Raw genomic sequence first — 22631 nt, 5'->3', positions numbered from 1 at the left:
ACATTTCAGCTAGATTTTATGCTAGGCTGAGCACTTTTTTGACCTTCATCTCCCAAAGGTAAATGGAAATGCAGTTTCGAAAGCCTTCGTACATCCTGGTAGCACAACTTGATTGTTGCCTCTGCAGTTCCTCCTAGGAAAAAAAAAAGGCAGCAAAAATACGATACTGTTACCATATTTGCAGCTGAGGCTGTTTAGAGCTCAGGCAGACTAACATTAACAAATGATGATAATTAGGCTTGATTTGCATATTAAAATGGTCTTAATTAAACACTGGTTCTGTAAACGTTTAAAGGCTGTAATCGATCTTTCGCAGGCTCTCTTGGTTATTTATATGATCTAATAAAGGCTAGAGGCTTTGTTAATGAGACCTCTATTTCCTAACTTGTATATGTCAATGAGATTATTTCACCGACAATTACAGAGCAGACTGCTGTTAATAACTCACAAAACCCGAATGCTGGAATTCCTTTGTCTGAGGCTACATACATGATATAACTCTATTAATGGGAACTTGCTGTTTCCATTTTCTTTCTGCTCAGATAGGAGCCCACGCCACAAGCCTTACTAGAGAAAAATCCCAGGAAAGATATTTCATGGGGAGTTTTTGTCAATGTAAAATCAAGCTCATGGTGTCCTTTGAGCTGTTTGAATAATGGATCTAATATATAAATACAGCACTGAGCTTAGTCATAATACGTTTGGTCCCAGATCTAATCCTGGCAACTCTGACAGTTAGGCTGAACTTTGAAAGAAGCTTGCTTTAATTTAAGAGGTAATGTAATTGTGCTGTAATGTTGCAAGAGGTCTCTGAAAAGTCTTCCAGGAATTTTACTTCTCTCCAACCAAAATGATTCTATGATTCAGTATCGCTATGGTCTTGTGCCATGGTGTGAACATCTTGGGAAAATGGTGCTAAAACAGATTAAAAGCTCTTGCTTCTCAAATGCCAAATATTTTTGTCCCTCCTGCCCCCAATAACCTTGTTAGCACCAGAAAAAAAAAACATTTTGGGGAAAGTGTTTATGTTGCTTTGGAATAAATTTTTCCAGTGTTTTTACTATTTGACTTATCTTCTTGCACACGAAGGACTATGTGTTTATGTATATATGTATGTATTTATAACTTACTATGACATTTGTTTTGTTGTGGGATGTTCCCAGTAAAGATGTTCTGATTTCAGCCTTCAGCCCCCAGTTTACTTAAAGGTGACATAAATAGTTGCAACCTCTATAGTACTGTAAGTCCAGTCACCAGATACAGTGCCAGTATTGATGGATTAAAAATAATATGTATTCCTGTTAATTAAGTTTATTGGCAAATATTAATAAGCTTAACAAAGCTAAACCACTAGACTGTCATTTAAATGATTAAAATAATAATTTTGTGAAGTGACCAATAAGCTCTATAAAGCAGATGGGAATTTCAAAATTGGTCTTTTGTCTAATTCCTTTCCCACCAAGACTGAATACAAGTTTCTACTGGGAGCAGTGCTGTAATGAAAGTAGTATTGGTAATCCTTAGACTGAGCTTCACAAGGTGCTTCCAATGGGGATGCTTTGTACAATATGACGGAAGTCAAAAGGATGTGTTTACACGTCTTTTCGTCTGAGCATGAACATGTTTATTGGCATAGGTAATTTAATATGCAATGAAGCATGACATCTTGTGGAAGTTGTTTTTCTAGCAAAGGCATTACCATGGGTGCTCATTCTGTGAGTGAAACTGGAAATAATTTTGTCACTAGCTTCAGTAAACCCCAGGTCTGTTTCATTTTGTGATACATCCTCATGATAGTGTAAGGCAATGACAAAAAGGATGATGCCTTTTCACATGACATCTGTATTTCAGCTAAACAAGAGACTAAAAATATGTAGGGGCCCTAACATATAAAATGTGCAAGTTTATGAGACAAAGTTGGCCTGTTTCTAAATGTAATGTAAGTTAACCGTCATATTGTTGAAACACTGAGATAGTAATTAAGTATTTGTGCTTTGAATGCTAAATAATATGTAGGCATTTGTCAGACATACTAGAAACTATAACTATTACATTTCCATTGCTACCCAGACCTTCCTGCTTTACTTTCTCTTTTCTCTAGAAAATACCTCACTTTTGAAAATATTGATGTGGATTTGATTTTGAAGACTTACAGAATTCTGAATTTGAAATTGCAGAAGATATATGTATACCTGCATTTTCCTCTATACTGTCTTTTTTGTGGGTTATTTTGTGGTTTTGTTTTGTTTTGTTTGTTAGCAAAAATAACCTGAGTTCTAGTATGAACTTACATAAGGCATCAGTTTGGCATTTGAGCCAAAGCTGAGCTTCTAGATTTAAGAGGACTAAAATCCTTCAGACTGATACTGAACTTCTCATCTCCAGATAAGATCAGAAGATAGCGCATCATGTTGCTTTGCTCAGTTGGTAATTTCTTAAGACTTTTGTTATAGGAGCAGAGTCAGATTAGCAGATGCAGAAATAAAATTATTGAGTTTAGACACTGAGGACAACGCACAGGAGTGGTAGATTCAATATGCAGGAGTTGAACTGTATACAACTGAATAGCTTCCCATGCCCTCTGGAGTTAGTTCTCTTGCAGTCCAGATGCTTTTCGTTTCTGAACAGAGGAAAAGTAGAAGCTTTCCAAGCATGAAACTTAAATTCCAAACCCTCTGCCTTTAAAAGTGGGAAGGAAGGGTTTCCCATGTAGCCCTGTCACTTTTTCTCATATATAATTAAATTATGTATTCATTGTTTTATTCTGCTTTCATGTAATTTCATTTTCAAAGCCAACAGAAATTCTTCCGTATTTCTTTTTTTTTGCTTTCACTGCACTCATAACTTTTCCAGTTATATTCCACCAGCAACTTCTGCTCGTTTATAATTCATTTTTTTGATCTTTTTTTACATTAAAGCAATAGAGCTCATAATGTTTAATGTCGAACAGTCCCTACTAGGTTTCTGTCATTCACACATTAGTCTCCTGAAAATGGTTGTTATGTTTTGCAAAGTATTGGAATAGCAAGTTAATTTCAAGTAAACTCTAGTTATGGTAAAAATGGGCCGCCTAATTCTGTGGGGGACAAAGCTGTATCTGGCGCTCCAAAGGCTGCAGTTGATGGACTCCAGCATACGGGATTTCCCTGGTCATCCCTGCTCTTGTACCCTGATCCTTCCCTCTCGGGAATGTTTAAACTCCAGGAGTTGTGGTGAACAGGAGGAATCAATTACCAAAATTGGCTCTTTTGGTGCTGACAGGGTGATGTATGTTCACCTGCCTCATGAATCCTTGTTAAGATGCAGTAGCTTCTGTTACGGAAGCTGTCTGCCAATATCAACAGGGGGAATAAGATACAGGTCTGCTTTTAGTGAAAGGATTTCAATATTTTTGAGCGATTTTTTTTTTCTATTTATTTTCTTTTAGAGGAATGATGGGTTCAGTAAATAAATTTCTGCCTCCTGTTCCCTGGATGGTTGATCATGGCTGTGCAAGTGGAACTGTGCTCGTGTGTGATCTCTCCAAGTAGAGATGACTTTTCTCTCTCTTCACAGAAGTAGATACAGGAAGGTATCTGCTTAGTATAAAACCTTTTCTCCTCCTTATATAGTCAGAAGTTTGATGTCTCTTACAGGAGTTTAGTGAGGAGAGAATCCCACGCGGTCAAGTCTGTTTAAATACTGCCTGTGGATACAGGCTTCCACAGACTGCAGTACTGAAATCCAAGTGTCAGTAGAAGAAAAAAGATAATTCACTTTCATCTCAAGAACAAAGCTGAACAGAGGAGATTTTTTCAACTTTTTAAATTCATGAAACATTTATCTTAGAGTCAGGTTATATTATGCTGGCAAGAGCATAAGCTGTCAGCATTTCTACTGTAAACTCCTGTTTTTTAGTGTTTTTTAGGAGAGCCTTAGAGGTTCACTTTGAACAGATTTAGCATGCAAGGTTTTGGCCTAGAAACATACTTTTCTTCCCAATTAAGAAAAATGAATACGACTGCATATTCAGTGCAAAAGACATATTAATGCTACATTCAGGTGACAGTTCAAATGCAGAAAAATGACATAATTCAGGAATGTCCCAGAGCAAGGTTACTCTAGTTTTTTCCATATTTCTATTAGCAGGTGTTACTAACTCTGAAGTGAAAGGAAGGCTGTGATGAAAAGCACGGTGTTAGGCTTAGCTAACAGGCAGATCTCCATTTCTAGTTTCTATTACCTACCAGCTTTAGACAAATGCCGTTTCTCAATTTTTAGTGCTTCCCAGAATGGAGATTGTTATAAGTTCATGTATTTTACAGAAATGCAAAATTCTTTCTTATTTCTTTAGGCATATGTAGTTAATAAAGTTTAACAATAAAAAAAAAAAATAAAATAAAATAAAAAGTAGGTTGAGTCTATCTGTGAAAAAGGGAGATCAACATAAGAACAAAGAGCCCAACAGCTGATGTGCTTCAGCTTTGGTGTGCCTACCTGCCTTTGTGAATCCTTGTGTAATAAAACACACAAAAGACCATTGGAAGTTAATTTTGTTCCCCAAATACAGGATTACAAAACATCTGAGTAATGCCCTGGCCTTATCCTTGGTCTAACAACAAGCAACAATCTTATGCGCATGATTTTTTTTCCCCCAGGGTTTATTCCGAGCAAGGAAAAGAGAAGCAAACTCTGTGCTTGAAGGTTCTGTGCTTGAGTTTATCGAGTAAAACCTGTGGTGACAGATGGTAAAACTGTTTTCCAAATTTGTTCACTGCTTACTGTACAGATACTGTACATCATGTGCTCATAAAAGAGAGTAGCTGGGAGGTGGATGTGGTTTTGTTTTGCTCTGAGTGGTGCCCTCTGGATGAGAGAGGACGGGGCAGATGGAGAAGAAAGTGGCTCTTGCTGGGAGCAGCTGGGCTGGGCTTGCGGGGACGCAAACAGACTGTGTGTGGTGCATAAACTGCTGAAGTGAGTTACTGCAGCTGGGCTGAAAGGAGAGAGCAAGAGACAGGAGCTGTCTTGTGAAAAGTAGAGGGGGGAGTAGATGTTTTTAGACTCTTTCCTCCAGTTTTTGTGATTAGCTGTCACATCCCATGAAAAAGACTTTTCTCTCTTTTAAAAGTTACCTTGTTATAGCTTGTGCTCTAATAAAGAGATCCAAAGCCCTTTTGATGTTTCCAGCACGCCTACTTCAAGGCAACAACGCAGGCAATTCCCCCGCGGCGTGGAGCGACTTCAGAGCTCGCAGTTCTGCTGGAGGTGTCACACGTTTCCTTCCGAGCCTGCTAGTGCCTTGCTGGTAGAGCAAGCAGACAGACCGTGCCGTGAATAAGGAGTAGGAGTCAGGATTTTAATTTTGCACTTTGCTGTAAAAAGCGAAGCCCTTGGCCACATTCAGCAGGGGAGATTGAGAGAAAGGTTGGATCTTCCCCAGCAAGTCAACAACCAGTAATGACGGTGCACTTTAGGAAATGTTCGAGTCTAGCAAAGTGAGCTTCCTGAGCATTAGATTCTTTGACTTTCAGAAGTGTCATGCAAGGTACTGGTGTTCCCCCCAAATAAAATTAAACCTTTCCTGAAAAAACGTTGAGGCATTTTGTTTGTTTCTAATAAAGAGGATGAGATTAACAGTTCCACTGTTGAGTGCTTCATGGTTTGAACACTTCTTTTTAGTTCAGTCCTAAATAAACACATTCACTTGAGTTAATTTCTAAATGAAAGAAGAAATTACAAACAAATCTCTGAGCACTGTTTAGATAATTCTTATACTCAGATTTTATCTAAAAGCTATAATATCAGACTACTAAAGATCATTACATAGTGGACCTGGTATATTACACTCAGCTTGGTGTAATGGATTCATCTTGAATTTTGTAGTTGACAAAGCAAGTTTGTTCATGTCAGACTTCGATGTGTAGCAAGGCATTTAAAATTCAGAAAAATAATCAAAACAGCAGAGTTTAAAAAACATGATCAATTTTTAAATGAGGATCAACAAGTTTTGGCTGCATTTTGTTTTTTCCAGAGGAACTTGAATTATGGTGTGTTAGGTTACAGGGGTTGTTAGTGTCGTTGTAAAAACAAATAAGTAAGTATAGGAAGATTCAACTGCTGAATTACATAGTTAATGGTTGAACTTAATTATAGAGGTGCAAAGAAGCTGTAATATATTAATTATGTCTTCAGCCTGTCTTGTCTTGCCCTGGTATTTATATATTTATTTGGACACAACAAGGAGAACTTACAGCAGAATTCCACTATTGATTCAGAAATCTTAGGCTTTTATCCCGTAAAAGTAAGAACAAAAAATCATTTGAATGTAGGCTCCTTGTTTAACTACATTTGCAGAAGGACGACTGTTCACAGATCCATAGTTCCAAAGGTCAGGCTGCTTTTCTGCAATACTGGATTGCATTTTAAAAATACAAATGTTTTCTCTATCTCAAGTCTTTTAAATAGTTCCAGTCCAAGGCAGGCAATTAATGTCTCTACTGTTAATTTTTGGGTTTCAAACTGGGAAATTATATGTGTGTGAGCACATGTGAATGATCATTTTAATAACAAATAGAGGACACTTCAGATTTTGGTGGGGGATGGATTTGAATATTGCTGTTATATGTGTATTTTCCACGGAGGGAAAATGTATCATTATTAACATAATTGGGCAATAGCTCAAGGAGTGAATATAGCTGAGATTTCCTACATTAATATTTCAATCAGGACTTGATGACTCAGTTAACAATAATAATGTATTCTCCAAAATTTACTGCCCTTTATACTGCTAGGACGTCATAGGCAAGGAGACTCTATAGACACCATGGGTTAAATGTGGAGAAAATGGGCCTTTTTACAGCTGCAGAGTTCTGCTGTGGTGTTTTGCTGTTTCTCCCACTCTGGATTTGTGATAATGTTATCTCTGTCAGTGGGTAATGGTCAGTGAGACCTTGGAGTTGAAGGTGGCAGCAAAGGAATGTGATTTTCCCTGACAACTTCCCTAACATTAATATCAAAGCAAGCTCTTCCTTTTTCCTTTGCTTTTTTTCTTATGATACAAGTTCCAGATGTTTGCACCTGCTCATCTTGAACCTTAGAGAAATTTGTCTAAATGACAGGTGCAGCTGTGTCCTGGGTGACCAGAAGCTGTTAGTCAGCCAAGGACCAGTTTGCAAGGTACTCCAGTGAAATTCCCCCCAAAAAAGAGATGCTCCAACCTTTGCTCCAAGGGAGATGAAGCCTGGGACTTGGGCAGCCGTTTCACACCTGGTTCAGTTCCACATTGAATGCAACGGGGTCCTAGTGGTGTTATAGTGGATTAATTTATAATTAAAGACTGAAAAGCAGAATGAACGAGGGAAAGGGGTATCACTACCTTACTGCTGAGCTCTTGATGCTGTAAGCTCAGTGCTATCTTAACATGAACTCTAATCTAGAGAATATTGATTACTGTTTGATTTTGCTGGGACATTACATCTAAATAGTAAGATTTCCAGTTTTCTTTTTTATGGCATCTGTGTCTTCAAAACTCAGATTTCCTGCTGTTGATAAAGAAAACACTAGTTGTACATTGAATAAAAACAACGTGGCTCTTTGGAAATTAAGTTTTAGCAATAGAATTGAGAAACACTTTACAGAACCATAGCCTTTGTCTAGCTTTTAATATTATTACTATTAAAATCCTTTTCAGATGATTTATAATGAATTGAATTTTGGAAGGGAAATCAGAAAGTTCACGTTCATTTTGTGGCACAACATCCATGTAGTTTTCTTTTTGTTTGTTTGTGTTAGTATGCCTTTTCTGCATTTGTGGAAAGGTTGCTGTGTATATTTTGATATTTGAAAATGTCTGAAGGTAAATACTATACTTTGAGAGGAACAGCAGTTATTTTACAAGGATTGTTTTTAGCATGCAAAACATGTACCAACATTCGTGTTGTTACCATGGTCCAGGTACAATTAATATTGCTGCTAGGCCACAAAGTAGATTTTATGTCCTTGAAATCTTTTCTTGCTAGACTGCTCCTATGTGTTTGGTTATCTTTGTCTCCTATTACCTTATCTTTATCAAATTTAATTTGGCTATCAGTGTCTTGGGAATTTCGTGTAATCACATTTCTACTCCAAGAGTCAATTTGTAATTGGATAATAATTGTTTAAATTTTCTTTTTATCAGGATTTATCGGTTCATATGTTATTATTTAGAAATCATGTAAATACACAAGTTTTTTGGGTGGGCTTTTTTTAGCACTTCCCCTCCTCCTCCCCCCATAAGTATATTGAAAACTATGGAGAACTCAAGAACTCCACTCTGGCAACCTTTTTGTGCTTAAAGTGTACTTGCTCTTTAAAGACAGAAAAGGCTCTGGACTATTAGAATCAATTCACTTCTTGTTATGTGTTGCATGGGACTAATACCAATTTCCTAGTTTGATCTCAAATAGTAGATGTGGCCTTGAAGCAGAGACTAATTCAAGACAGAAAGGTAAATGTAAAATACAATAAGATACAGAATGGCACTGCCAAAGTAGCCTACTGCCCTTTTTTGGTGATGTTTTCTAAACAAAAGGAATTTGGTGAAGCATTAAATCCTGGGGTTTATCAGAAATTTGTATTCTAATGACATATAAGCAAGAATAGAAAGTCTTCTTTGTCTCCAAGTTCAGGGAAAAAGATCACATGCAGGAAAAGGTAATTTATTTCTGGACTTTTCAATCAGCATCTTACAATTAATGAGAATTTTTTATCCCTAGTACTTGGAGTGGAAGGAAGTTTTCATATCTCACTGTTTGAGAACTGACTTCTCATTTCCAACTGAAATTTATCTGCAGATAATGAATACCCATATGTTCCTGCGTCAATACTGCTCTTCAGCTTCAATAGCTCTTTTCCCTCCGTGCCCTTAACCCCTGAGATATTTACAACAGCAATCTAATCCTCTTTAACTGCTGTTTTGTTGGACTCAGTTCTCCTAAATGGTTCAGGGATGTAATATGAGCTACAGAGTATTATCAAGTAGCAGTCCTCCAGAATTACTTTGCGGTCAAACCTCATTAACTGCTTTCCTGAAAAGGACTTGTTGCAATCAGTGAGCATATACTGGTAAGCATGCTGATGATAAAAATGTAGGAGGTTTTGTCTGTGCAAAAGAGAATTTAAATATATTACGTCAGAGTAGGAGTGACTTTTTTTCCCAAATGGGGAAAATAAAAATGGAATCAAGCTGATGGTATAAACTCTAAAGCATGATGGAGGTATGATTAACCTATGTTACGCCTTCTCCTGAGAGACCAATTCGAGCTGAAATAAGTACAAAGTAGGACCACTAGGATGCATCGAGGAATTTCAGATCTTGGTTTGGAATTTTTCTTCTCTCCATAAAAATGTCCTCAAAAATTGTCCTTGAATTCCAGTGCCAATAAAATGTTTTCTCAGAGTGAAAACTTGTTCTTCAGGATATGATTACACTGTACAAAGCTGGGTTTCACTTTTAACAGAAAGTATTTTTGTTATTGTCACCCACAAAACCAGTGTTTTTTATGAAAACAGAGAAGTGCATCTATTTTTAAGACCTCTGTCTTCCCATCCTGAAGACTTCATTTATTAATTTATTTATTTTTAGCAGGAGATGCTGTGGTTGGATGCCTCGTGCAGTGGGAGAACAAGTCAGATATCAGTGATGACATCTGACATATGCTACTGCACTATGTAGGTCACTTAGGGCCCAATGTGGAAGATGACAAAAGATAATTAATTTTGATTTCATGCTTGCAATTCCTTAAGGAAGACTTTAATTGTGTGTGTAAGATCAAGAGACATGTACGGAGTCACTGCTCAAGAACAAGAGCTTAGTCTTTTGGAAGCAGTGATTACACCTACTAATTCAAACCCTCCAGCAAGGGAGGTGACTTTTTTAGTGATATTTGAATGTAGTTTTTCTGCTCGCTTTTATGTGATGTAAGGATATATATCCGTAGTAATCGTGAGAAATGTGTTGCTCTTCTAGCAACCAGGAGCTGTTCTTTAGCACACAAAGTGCCTTGGTGTGCCCACAGCCATAAAATCAAGGTCTTTCTGTTTGCAAGGTTATAGAATTATTTATATCACTATAACTTATTTAATTGCTTTCTTTTTATGTTTAATTCATAGGGTCTCCATGTTTACACATTCTATGGTCACCTGCATTCCTGCAATTATGCTACATTCAAAATGAAGGTAAGTTCTGTCTATGAATGATGTTTGGGGTTTTTCTTGTTTGTTGGGGTTTGTTTTGTTTTGTTGTTGTTTAGTTGGTTTTTAAATCATTGTGTACCTTCCTCCGGCAAATACTGTCATGCACTTTGGTGAAACAGATACCTCTGCAGCTGAATTCAGTATTAATAGTGACTTCTAGAGCAGTTCAGTGTGGCACACACCTGCCAGCCAGAGCAGAGTCCCAGAGACTGTTAGAATAAAGGTGCCCACCTTGCACTTTGCACCTACCTCCTTTCTCTTTTGATCAGTGCATGATATTTAAGCCATTCTTATTTGTCATTATCGTTTAGCTATTTTGCTTAAATTAAGTTTGCTGTTAGTTTTTTTGCCTGGATGGTTAATTTTATAGTTGTTGCCTAAAATGCATCATTTTGGTTGGGATTGTTAACTTTGGAAGGGAATTAATTTTTCCAAAATATTTCTTTGAGGTGCTGGCCACACTGCTCTTGAAAACTGGTGTGGAAGCGGTGGGGAATGTGCTGGGTTCTGCTACCACTGGCACCCTCTTCTCTCAGGGACCAGCTTCCTTCCATCTTTCCTGAAAGAATATCTGAACAACATTCCTGATCCCTGTGCTCTCACTGCAGAGCAAGGTCTCAGTATTTAATGTGGGAAATCCTGAATATTTTCCTCTTGTTTAGTATCAGCTACTGCTATACCATCTGCTTATGTCATTCCTGGGTGTTTATTAGACAAACCCTAGAAGTTGATGTAGCAGAAAGCGTGGGACCATCTTATGTCAAGGAGGAGCACAGGAATTCTCAAGGTGTCCTAATTCTTTCTCGGCCACATGTGTGTATCTGTATATTTGACAGGCATAACCTGCCCCTCAGTATATTGAAACACCATGGTGTAGAACAAAGAATATTTAACAGTAGCAAGAATTGTGGGGAAAATACTATAGCAATACTGTAACACTGTCTTTACATAAATATTTACAAAGAGCCTCATGCTCTAATGTGACCTATAATGATTAACAGGAAGCTGAAAGACTGTGTGCTGATAATCTTCCAGATAAGCATGTTATTTTGATAAAGAGTATTATAGTTGGCATTAAACTCTAGACTAAAATCATTGGTTGACATTCTCAATGATTGAATTAGTAAAAATGGAAACATCCAGTGCAGCATTGATTAAACTGAGTGAGGAATATAATTTCAGAAGCTGTAATTGTTGTTATGTAAATTAACCCTGTATGTACTGGAAAACTACTGAAAAGACTGAGTAGTTGGTGCTGAGTTTTACAAGTTACAGTTACCCCATTGGCTGACTAGCAAAGAAGTGCTGTATTTCAGCCAAATGTAGCACCAAATAACTGTTTTCTTAGTGCTTGCCCAGTAAGAAATTAAACTATTATATCCTAAGCCAGCTAATTAAGGTGTTTTGAGTGACGATTATTTTGTTAAACCTTTTTGTTAAAAGTTGCATGTTTTTTGAGGAAAAAAAAAAAAAAAAAAGGTTTTATAGAAACATTAGAATTCTCCACAGTATTTTCATTGGAAAGATTTTCAAGATTGAGCATGGAGTGTGTGGACAAAAGTGCAGCATCAGTTCCAGAGTGGCCAGCAGTCATCTGCCCAGAGATGCTTTGCGTCCAGGCGAAGATTTGTTGGAAAAGTCTGGTTTCTTAAGTCTGCAATGGCCAAATAGAAGACTGGTTGCGGACAGAATCCTACATGGACTATATACTTATTTATGTGTATATGTATACATAATATCCTGATGTCAAAGATGTGCAGATCCCATTCTTTGTCAGCAGTCTTATCTATAGGGTCAGACTCTGTGGGTGCAGTGCTGTAATGGTAAAAGATCCTGAGAGATTCATTCATTTTTCTGCTTAGGGTATAGGTCAGATTGAGTAGGCTCCTAAATCACTTCAGTGGGCTTGCGACAGTCATGTCCCAGGCTGCTTGGTGCCCGAAGGAGTTTGAAAGAACATGAAATTCCAGTTCCACAGTGTCCTGTAGAGAAAATACAAAACAAATATTCCTGTTAGATCAGAGAGGCGTCCAGGCAGTGTGTCCAAAAATTAACAGGTATTTTAGGGAAAGAGTATTGTATGAAGAAGAAGGGGGAGGAAAAAAGAGTAAGACATTTATACAAGTTGAATAAATCCTCATTAAGCTCTGTGAAACTGATTAAATCTGAGTTATTTACTATGCCATGCTTCTGAAACTGTAGTTAATTGTTTTTTGTTAAGTAGGCAATGTTTAAAGCCAGAAGTCTATTTTAATAGAGTTCAGAATCCATGATTAGCAATTTTTCTATGCAACATCACTACCAGTTTGGCACCCAAAACGTGGCCGTTTGTTGGAGGCTGCTGTACTGGGACACCAGCTCTCTGGAGAATTTGGCAGATCGTCACATTGCCCTGATAGAAACTTCTGCAGTTGTGGTCATGTCAGGACTTAAAAGAGAATGCTTTCAACAGTGTATAAATTGTGCAGTTTTTCAAGTTAGTTCTCTGCCTGTGGGAAGTTTGAGAAGATTTGAGGAAGATCCGTATAGCTGCTTTTGAATTGAAGACTTAGCTTCTAAAAGTTAATGTTACCAGCCCTTTTACTCCCATGTCCCCATGACACAACTAATGTTGTAGAGAAAAATGTTTCAAATGTTTATTTTCCACTGAGAGCTAAACTTTCAAGTCAAAACCTGTGCCTGTGCTTGTAAGGTTGTTTTTTTAGAGGCTTCCGTGTGTCTTCCAATGCTCTTCAAAGTCTCTGAGTGCAGTAAAAGATACATGTGAACATCTGGGAAAGTAGATTCAAGGGAAACCCAGGTGAGTCTGCACTGAAGAGGCAAAGTACTTTCCCCAGTTTTTGAATGTTACCAGGATTTGCAGTGACCCTGCTGAGCTGTTGGATTCCAAATGGCCATACAGATCTAGGCTTGGGGTGGGCAAAAAGTGGTGGAGGGAGCCCCACTGCAATCAAAGTGCCTCCATCTGGTCATCAGGGCAGGGCTGTCCAAGTCAGCCTGGCCCTCTCCTTCTATCTTGTGGATAATTATGGAGAAAATATTATGCATCTGCATAATTAATGTAAAGATGAAAAATCAAACCACTAACATTTTTACAGTAGTTCATGTTTTTCATCAGCAATTAGGGGAAAGCAATGCCATTTCATACAGTAGAATTCACACCAGGAATGGTGACCTGCTCTTGACAGTTGGCATGTAATAGGAAATCTAAGTATGGTGTAAATAGCATTTGAAATAAGTTTTGCACGTACTTTGCATAGCATTTTCACTGCTTGGCAAATTACCTATGCTAATTAAGTATAAAGTAGAACAAAATTAGCTCCCTTATGTATGTGCATATATGTGCTCGCGTGCAACTAAAGTTTATGATCATTGTTCGCCTGTGTTTGTATCTGCCATGCAGTGCTTGTATCATGTCTGCAGGGTAAGAAGTCATTACACAGATTACCAAGTTTCCTTAAAACAAAGAAGTGGGTTTGGAATTACAGTTTGTATTAGGAAAACCTAAAAGACTACAAAAAATACGCTTGAGAGCAACTGCCCAATTTTACATCCCCAAGCCAAAATGCAAACAGCATTTAGGTCATTCTTCCATTGATTTACTGAAGGACAAATAATGTCAGACAGTTTTTAAACAAAAACAAAATTTCAATTTTGTTTACCTCCTCAGCAGTCCAGTTGCATGTCAGCTACCATTTAGCTGGTCCAATAATATTGATATTTGATGTCAGTTCTTATTCATTACTGCACCCAAATGATGCAAAAGTCAGATCTTTCGGATGTTTCTATGATGGCCAAAGAAAGCCAGGGATGTCTGACTGCATCTTACAGACACAAACAAGAAAAGAACGGAATACAAAATCAAAAACCTATCTGCTCTTATTGTTATTTATGTATTCAAAGTGTTCACCTCTTTGCATAACTCAAAGCCAGTTACTTACAAAGGTTACCTAGTAATATCAAACGTGTTCAATTATACATGCAAAAGGGCTAATAGGTTCTTCCTCTAGTTTATTTCTGTCTCCATGCATAAGAAATATAATTACAGAACTGAATTACATTTTACATACAGATTTTAGTATGGTAAGTTAACCGTTTTCAGGCCATCGAACGTTGTTAGAAGTAAAAAGATAAATTTATTCTGTCTCTGTGTCATGGCAAAGAATAAAATCTGCATCAAAATACCCTCATTTCACTTGTTGGCAAAAAGCTCTCTCTGATAATAGTGACATTCTCAGAAAACTGTGCTAGAATCCACTTCCACATCCATTCTCTGAAATATTAATGTTATTCCCTATTTTTGGAAGTCATTTTCCTGGAATGCTCACTTGCCTTGGCCAGGCACACTGTTTAATCGCTTCTCATCATCTCTGATGCTATTGGCATTCACAGACCCCTACAGTTAGCAAGTGTGTGCCTGTTCTATGCATGTAGACCAGATAAGATATTCTGAAAGCACTCTGGAAGAATGACTTAGATCCATCTTTATTTTGATCAGTTTAAATATTCTTGGTATCCAACTCTGATATCAGAGTCTTAATATACCAAGCTGGATAATCAAGGAAGTATATGTCTACCAGCTATCTTAGAAGCAAAAAATATCATTTTCTATGGCACTTTCTGTGAAGAAGCTCTCAAATATTTATGGAGTTACCTGACCACGTTCAGAAGGCGAAGGAAATTCATGATGCATTGGTTGTATGGGGGTGGCTCTCCTGAGGTGCTGTATTCCTGTGTCCTTGAGCACACTTAGAGAGTCACTTAGCAAAGGCACTTCAATGGGACAGAAAAAAATCCAAGTCTGATTTTAAGTGTCACACCTTGTTTGTGTCATTCAGTTTCCCATCACCTGCTTCTTGTCAGAGATCACTTGCAAAGAAGAGCTTAGTAATAGGTGTCATACACCTTGATAAGTCAACGACAGAGAAAAATCCCTTTTCTTTCATGCATAGTGGATGATACTAACTGAGAAACCTTCAGTGTCTGTGTTTAAATGCACCGAATGCTACTAGGGTTTGCCTCTGCACTTCTAAATCAGGCAAAATGCAGTTTATTCACTTAGTTTGAAAGACATTTGGCTTCCTGGATTATTTTGGGATCTATTTCACAGTTTCTATTTCTTCTGGGGAAAACAAAAGAAAACAAAAGTTTGCTGTTAGTCCTGCAGTTGTTTTAATCAAGGCCCAAGTTGCCTTTGGAAACTTGGAATTAACCAGCCTTTCTATTCTTCCCAGTGTAATTTCTTTCTTTGTCAACATTACTAACTCTGAAAATAATCACAGGTCAAGGAAATCCACCTTTTGTTTTAAGCCTTTGGCACTCTGTATTATGAGAGGTGAGGTGAAAGCTCATTCTGTCACAGGACCTCTGTCCTCCAGCCTCAGGGTTTATATCTTTCATCTACCACAGAGTTGATTTTTTAATTTTTATTTAAACCCAGGAATCCCTTCTGGTGCTCTTTGTTGTCACCATGCAGGATACTCTCAGCACATCACAAAGTATCCTGTAACATTCACCCAAACAAACATGCAAAAGCTTAGATTTGAGAAGATCTTATTTGGTTCATCTTACTGATGGTTGGATCTAAGAAAATATTTCAAAGCCATCAAGAAATGGAAAGCACAGAATATTAGTGTAATATTGATCATTGCTGAAAAAGCCACTGCCTCCCATTCCCTTTTCTTGCTTTGCCACAGATAAAAGGGTATGTAGTTTTTCCCCACAATGATATTGGTAGAGACATCTCTGTCAACAGACACTACAAGATGGACATCTGCCTGAGTGCAGGTATCACCTAGGGCTCGTGTTCTGTCAGAGGTGCTGTGCTCCTGCTGGTCCCTTCTTTCAGTCACTTCTTTTCTGGATCCCCATAGTCCTGCATGGTCTCAGGGCTGTGAGTGCCACATACCTCAGGTTAACGTGGTGCCTACCAGCCCTTGGAAAGATCTGCAGCAGAAATTGATCGTTAGCTGACCACTCAGTATTTTCTTTTATGCTTTCAGACTTTATATTTACAAATACAAACATACTGTTATGTCCGTTTGCTCATAAGTATAGCTGAAAGAAGACAAGATTATCTCCTTTAATGTGATTTTGTTTGCTTAATTGTGCGTTCTCCAGTGAATGTGACCCTCTGTGTATACAAGGCATGAAGGGAGTGCTGCTTAGCATGCAAAACTGCTAGCAGTGTTGAAAACTTTGCCCTTCTTCCTGAGAGGAGAAGAATTAATTTATGTATCCTAAGGAATAAAGATTTTTTAAAATTGCATCTCCTGGCCAAGCACACCAGACTTTCCTAAGGCAGATGTGCACAGGGGGTCCAAGCCCCAGCATAATTCATTTTTCATTTTAACAGCTGTTTTTTAAACTTGTTTTGCAAAACAAAATCAGAATACAAAGATCTGTCTAGATTATTTAGAAGTGAATTTCCCACCCGCAGTACAGTCAAACTTGCCTCTCTATGTGATATTTCACAGGAAATTATGTTTTAAAATACATGAGAAAGCAGCATACCACCCCTGCCTTCTGTTCTGCAACACTCTCATGCGATGGTCATTTTCTCAGTGAATTGTGAGACTCAGTGCCGCTCTTATCACTGACTCGAATGGGAATGATTGCAGGTGCTGAGGTGTGAGACCGGGGCTCCAGACACGGCTGCTCACACTGGATCTGCCCATCTCCAGTTCACCCAGCACTCCCAGTTTGCTGTGGTCAGGTGTGGATGGAGGCTCACATTACATCAGCCAGGTTACCTGTTGAAATAGGTGTGATCAGTGTGGGATTGCATTGGTTACAAGCAAAGAGGTAACAGCTCTTCCAACAAAAAGCATGTTCGTGCAAAGTTAACTTTTCAGGAGGGCTTAAATGAAGTCTGGGTCAGAGAAGTGGGTTTTGTTTAGATCGGTGATTTGTGTTTGGGAAGAGGACTCTTGAACTGTTTGCCACTTATCAAATCAAGGCCAAATTAAGCAGGGTGCTTGAAACAGGGCTGTATATGTGGTTTTATATAACACAAAGTTAGATTTAAAGTCAGTTTGTGGAAGAGTGAAATTAGGGCCAAATTTTGAAAGTTCTCTCTGTTATGAAAATGCAATTAATCTGTAGTTGGGTAAATATCACTGTTAGAAGGTAGTTTAATATCAGAATGATTTAATCTGAAAATAATTGCAAATGCACAGCTGAAGTTCATCAGGGATAGCAATGCAGATTATTCTATTTTGATATTTCGCTGGGGTTTTTTTTGTGAGAAAGTTCTTGAAGTACTGGCATGAGCTTTCTTTCACCTGAAATACTTTGAAACTGGGGAAACATTCAGACACTTACCAGAGTTCAGAGTTGGGCAAGCTTCTTTGAATACATTTTACATATTGTTGATATTTCTTCTTTATGCATTTAGCTTCCCTTAAAAAATGCTCAAAGACAAGATAAAGAGTCAAATATTAAGTTTAACATTTCCATTTTACATGTTTCTTTGATAGTTTCTGTTTAAAAAAAGTAGTTTACTGATACTTATTTTCTCTCAGTGTCTTAGATGTTCTCTATTTTGAAATGGACAATTTCACATTTCAGCAACAGATTTATTGCCACTAAATACTAATTTATTAATTTATGAAAGTATGTACAACATCTATATTTTAACATTATTGTAATGGGTACTACCCAGATTTTAAAAATATATTTAGACTTTAAGGCACTGAATGACACTAAAATCCCTGTACACAAACATGGTGTACCATAGGAATTTGTTACGCTTATTGCTCTCAGAAGTGAGTAGTCAGGTAGTGATGGCACATAATTGCACTTTAGCTGTGGTATCTCACAAAATACTGAGAAAAGCTGGTAATGGCAATTATCATTCATCTCCTCCTCTCACTGCACAGCTCCCAGAATTTAAAGGCATTTCTTTGATGGTTTAGAAAGTAAAAAATACAAAATTGATTATTTTAAAACTCTCTCCAAAAGATATTGCTCTCTTTGCAATACTGTTTCAAGTACAATGTCAACTATGGCTAGCAGTGACTCTGCAGGGAGTGCAGTGATCTTGGGTTTTGTATGCAAATTTATGCAAAGGGCTTCTGCAAGCCTGGCATGTGTTGTTCTCCTCACACACCACAAGGCACTTCATGCTACTTGATGTGGCAAAGGGAAGAGAGATTCTCTCTGTTTCACACAGCAAGAGGAAAGTCTGCAGAGTGCACGTAAACGAACAAGAGAGCCATGATCTGTCATTATTTTTGAAAGTCACTAGAACTGGAGATTCTGCTACAGCAAAGTTCTTCTATTTCCATTGATTATTTTTAATGGAGCTCCTCCTTTGGAAGACACAAGGGGTGTTCTTTATGAGTCTCTGTGTGCTCTGAAAGGATAAAATTAATAACCTAGATATAATGTCATTTTGAGATACACTTCATCTTGATCAAAATCATCACTGAGAAAATGAGGATAAGACATAAAAAAATTCTATCTTGATATCTTCAAGCTTTTTAGTATGCGATGGTCCACATACCTGTTCAATTATCAGCACAGGCATCTCATCCACATCTTTTTTCCACTTCCCAATACATTTGTTTCTCCTTAGTTTTCTGATAGCAATAGACTTTTGATCACTGCTGACATTAAAGAGTCATCTATGTGCCTCTACTCTGTCATAAATTTCCCTCTGCTCCAAACTGCTCCTGAGAACTGTCTGGATGTTTGTGTCCCTTTGTTGTTTGCATTAACAACACTCGGCCCTCAGCTGGAGCTTCTCCATGTGCTGCTCTCTCCTTTGCATTTCCCACCAGGAACTGTCGTCTCCAACTACATGTTGTTTCTGAGTCCCTGCAGACAGCCCTGTTACTCATGTTATACCTGAAGCTGGTCGGGTCCCAGCATGTGCCAGCACTGATTGCAAAGTATTTTGTCTTGGACTACAATTTAGATTGTCTAATTTGAAGAACACTGTGTTTTTACAGCACTTCTGTTGAGCTCACATTCTTGCACAATATGTGATCAGCATGTCTGTGCTCTGGACTGCAACATCATGTGAAAGGAAAGTATTGGCATGGAATTTCTCTGTTACATTTGTAAAGCATGTTTTGTCTTACCACATTAATTATGAACTTCAGCTGCTGAGATACCTGAGGGAAAAAGAGCCAGCAAAAGAATTTGAGCTGGGACAGGAATGATCCTTGCTTCCCACAGGCATAAAACATCTGTTGTCCTGAGACATCTCCTTTGGGCCAGTGGGGTAGGTGCTGATATTGCCATGTAAATGGGATTAAGAGAGAGCTTGGAATGGATTCTTGTAATTTTGAGTCCGTAATGTTTCTTTAATAACAGATATATTGTATTGTCTAATTGTTCAAATGCTCACAGTGTACATAGAGCTGGACTACAGGCGAAGGATACTTTGGGCCCAGAGCATGCACACTCAGTACACTCTCAAAACCTGCACATTGAATCATAATATCAACGGACTACAACAGAGCAGTAATCAAAATAGATATGGCAAAAATAGCCAAATTCTTACATCAAGTTGTACCAGTTCTTCACAGTGAAAAATTAGGAGTTGTTCATTGACAAATGCTTACGAAGTTGGAGAGTTCTTCTGCAGGAACCAACAGTGAGGTTATGAGAGATGATTCTTTCTTCATCCATATCTTGTATTCACCTCACTTCCATAAGACCTGATGTCTTACCACTTTGTGTCTATTCCAATCTGTAAAAAGTGTCACATGGAGTAAAGACCAGACTTCAATTGTTTGAGCTCTGGGTGTTTATTTGCTTTGAAACATAAATGGTCCTTTGTCACGTCAATTATGATGCAGAAGTTGAAATTATTAAAGGAAAAAGCTAGTAAAAAAGCAGGTGGGAAAACACTGGTGTTGCCTGTAAATAACCCCTAGTCACCCATTTTCCTCCACTCTTGATGAAAATAATTATTAAAAATAGACCACTACACTTTCAAAGTGGTAATCAGTATAGCTCTGTATTTTTGCCAGGCTAAGTAATTCCATGTCTTTCTAAGAAGATGCTATTTTCATTTGAAACTGGGATGATGTAAGTCTGATATTTCAAAAATGGGTGGTGATTGATTAGTCATCAGTCTAATAATGGACTACATCTGCATTTTTTCCTCCATCTTTATCATATTTTACATAATTCATTTGGCTTAATTGGACATTAAAGTCTTTTTCCCTGTAATGACTACAGTAGATTCACCCACTCCTGCTTGGATTCTCTTGAGATCCATCTGCCCTTGCTCAATATTGTTCAAGGAGCCAAATTCCACCCTGTGGGATGGGGTGGCACAGGGATGGGACTCTCTCTGTCATTCATGGCCCCTTGTATTTTTTCTGAGTGTAGTTAGTTTTTGTGTTGCAACAAGGCCTGAGGTAATAACTCTAATCAGATTTCTGATGTGCTTCATGCTGTAAATGTGGGAGGTAATGATTCCTTCTCTTAAAAATATTCACTTTAATGCATATAAAATGGTGGTAGAGTTAAGTGACTTGGGATGTGTCCCACAGGGAGCATTTTAGAAATTCAGGTTATTGCAGTCTGTCTCACTTTGAGGTAGCTGAAGCTATTCCTCATGTGGCCACTTTGTCTGCTGGCATTTAATGGCAAGGAGCTTCTACCACACTTTCTGTACAAAAAATAAACTCCTTTTACTTAGTTCACAGACTGCTAACCAAATTGGTAAGACTTATCCCTTGATATGCACTTCATACTACTACATCTGTTTTGAAAACAAAGGACTTACACTTCAATGAACTTGACTGATTTGACTATGAACTTGTCATAGTGAAAATGAATTGCCTGTTCACTCACTACTTTGCATTTAAAAAATATTTGCAAAAGGTCATGAAACAACTACTGACCTCCCTTCAGAATTAGACTTTGATGAGGATACTCCTGGGAGGAGTTTGTTGCAGTCTAAATTAGATAAAGCCACTTGTTGCAGTTCATATATTATTGATCTTTCAGCAATAAATCTAGAGGTGTGCTCATAAGAAAAGAGATATAATTGTTTAGAGTTTTATCTTTATTGCTAGTGTGAAACAAATTTTCAGGAAATACTTGTCTAAAGTGTGCGTAGTGATTAGTCCTATTGTTAATCATTATTAATATTGACAGGAAAATGTATATTTTTTTTAAAAAAAAGGAAGTAGGAAATGGATTTTTAAAACTTCCTGGAAATTATTTAGATTTGTTAATTTGAGAGGTTATAATTATTTGTATTACAATTGTCTGCAATTTCCCATTGAGATGAAGTTGTATACGGGGCTGAGCAAACCCATCTTAACGGGATATCATCTGTAATATAAAGATGTTCATTAAGTCGGCAGGGAAGGTAAAGAGTGGAAGGTGGAACTGTAAAGGTAATTAAAGGACTTACAAAGTCCTTTACATGAAGCCTGGAACAGAACCAGTCTTTGAATCCAGACTAATTGAATCCTTGTATAAATTCTTTAATTACTTCAGCGTGCACACACAAAAAAGCACCAACTTGATTGTATAGAATAGGAAGCAAGTCTTACCAGTTTTATGAATCATTCTAGATGCTCTTTCATTAGAGGAAGTAATAGAATGGAGCTGTGGCTGCTAGAGCATAAAATGTGGTGTAAATGAAAATTAGTACAATTGGAATCTGCTTTTGCACATTTTCTCCTTGGATCTCATTGTCTCCTCCTTTTACATGCAGGAAAATCAGTCAATCTGTGATGGTCCAGCTTGCTGTACAGCAAAATATGTCATCAAAAAGGCATAATAAAAAAGACTTGAGTATGGCACGAAACAAAAAGAAGAAAATGAAGAGTAAGGCAAAGGGCTCTTCCATGAATAACTAAAATAATAACTGTAAAAGGAATGAAAAAGCCAAAAGCTCACAGGAGAATTCAAAGCAATTCCACTTTAAAGCTTTTGAAAATGACCCATGGCCAGAGGCAAATGAGTTCGTTTAACATATGACTTATCCCTTTTCTTTTTCTTTGAATGACATGTGGCTTCAAATTATCCTTCAGCTTGATTACCTTCCTGGTTTATCACTTCCTATTGAATAGTTGTTATCCCCTATCTCCAACTCACTTGATTTAGAAAAGGTATGTAATCGAAATGACATCAAGCGAAGAAGCGGTGAAATGTAATATCTGGCTGATTAACAAAATGTTTTTGGTACGGTTGTAGTGTAGCAGCTGCCTAGGTATCAGTAATAATTAATGTACTTAATAATAAGTCTGTGGACAGGAGTCTGGCGAGGCTGATAAAATGCCTGTTAAGATGTGTTGATGTGTTACCGTCAGAACCCCATGTTCTCTTACTTCTGTTTGCAGATGAGATCTCCTGTCTTTCCATGGAAGTCAGGCAAAAAGTGCTACTGGGTGTTGTAAGTTATTTATACCAGGCATCTGGGAGGAAATTGATAAAAAGTG

At 37.7% G+C, this 22631-nt stretch overlaps 1 protein-coding gene across 1 annotated transcript in view; it reads left to right on the top strand.

The window, feature by feature from the left end:
- SPAG16 (sperm associated antigen 16) overlaps nt 1-22631 on the top strand; it is a gene marked incomplete at both ends in the record, with an annotated part of 350679 nt that overhangs the window by 263570 nt on the left and 64478 nt on the right. The window contains 1 exon segment of the mRNA XM_080346699.1: nt 10132-10197. Coding sequence (XP_080202825.1) covers nt 10132-10197 — 66 coding nt within the window.

The sequence above is a fragment of the Nesoenas mayeri genome (genome assembly GCF_963082525.1).
Source record: "Nesoenas mayeri genome assembly, chromosome: 6".
In the NCBI taxonomy this organism is placed as follows: Eukaryota; Metazoa; Chordata; class Aves; order Columbiformes; family Columbidae; genus Nesoenas; species Nesoenas mayeri.
Note: the sequence above shows the minus strand (reverse complement) of the source record. Positions and strands in the feature narration are given on the sequence as shown.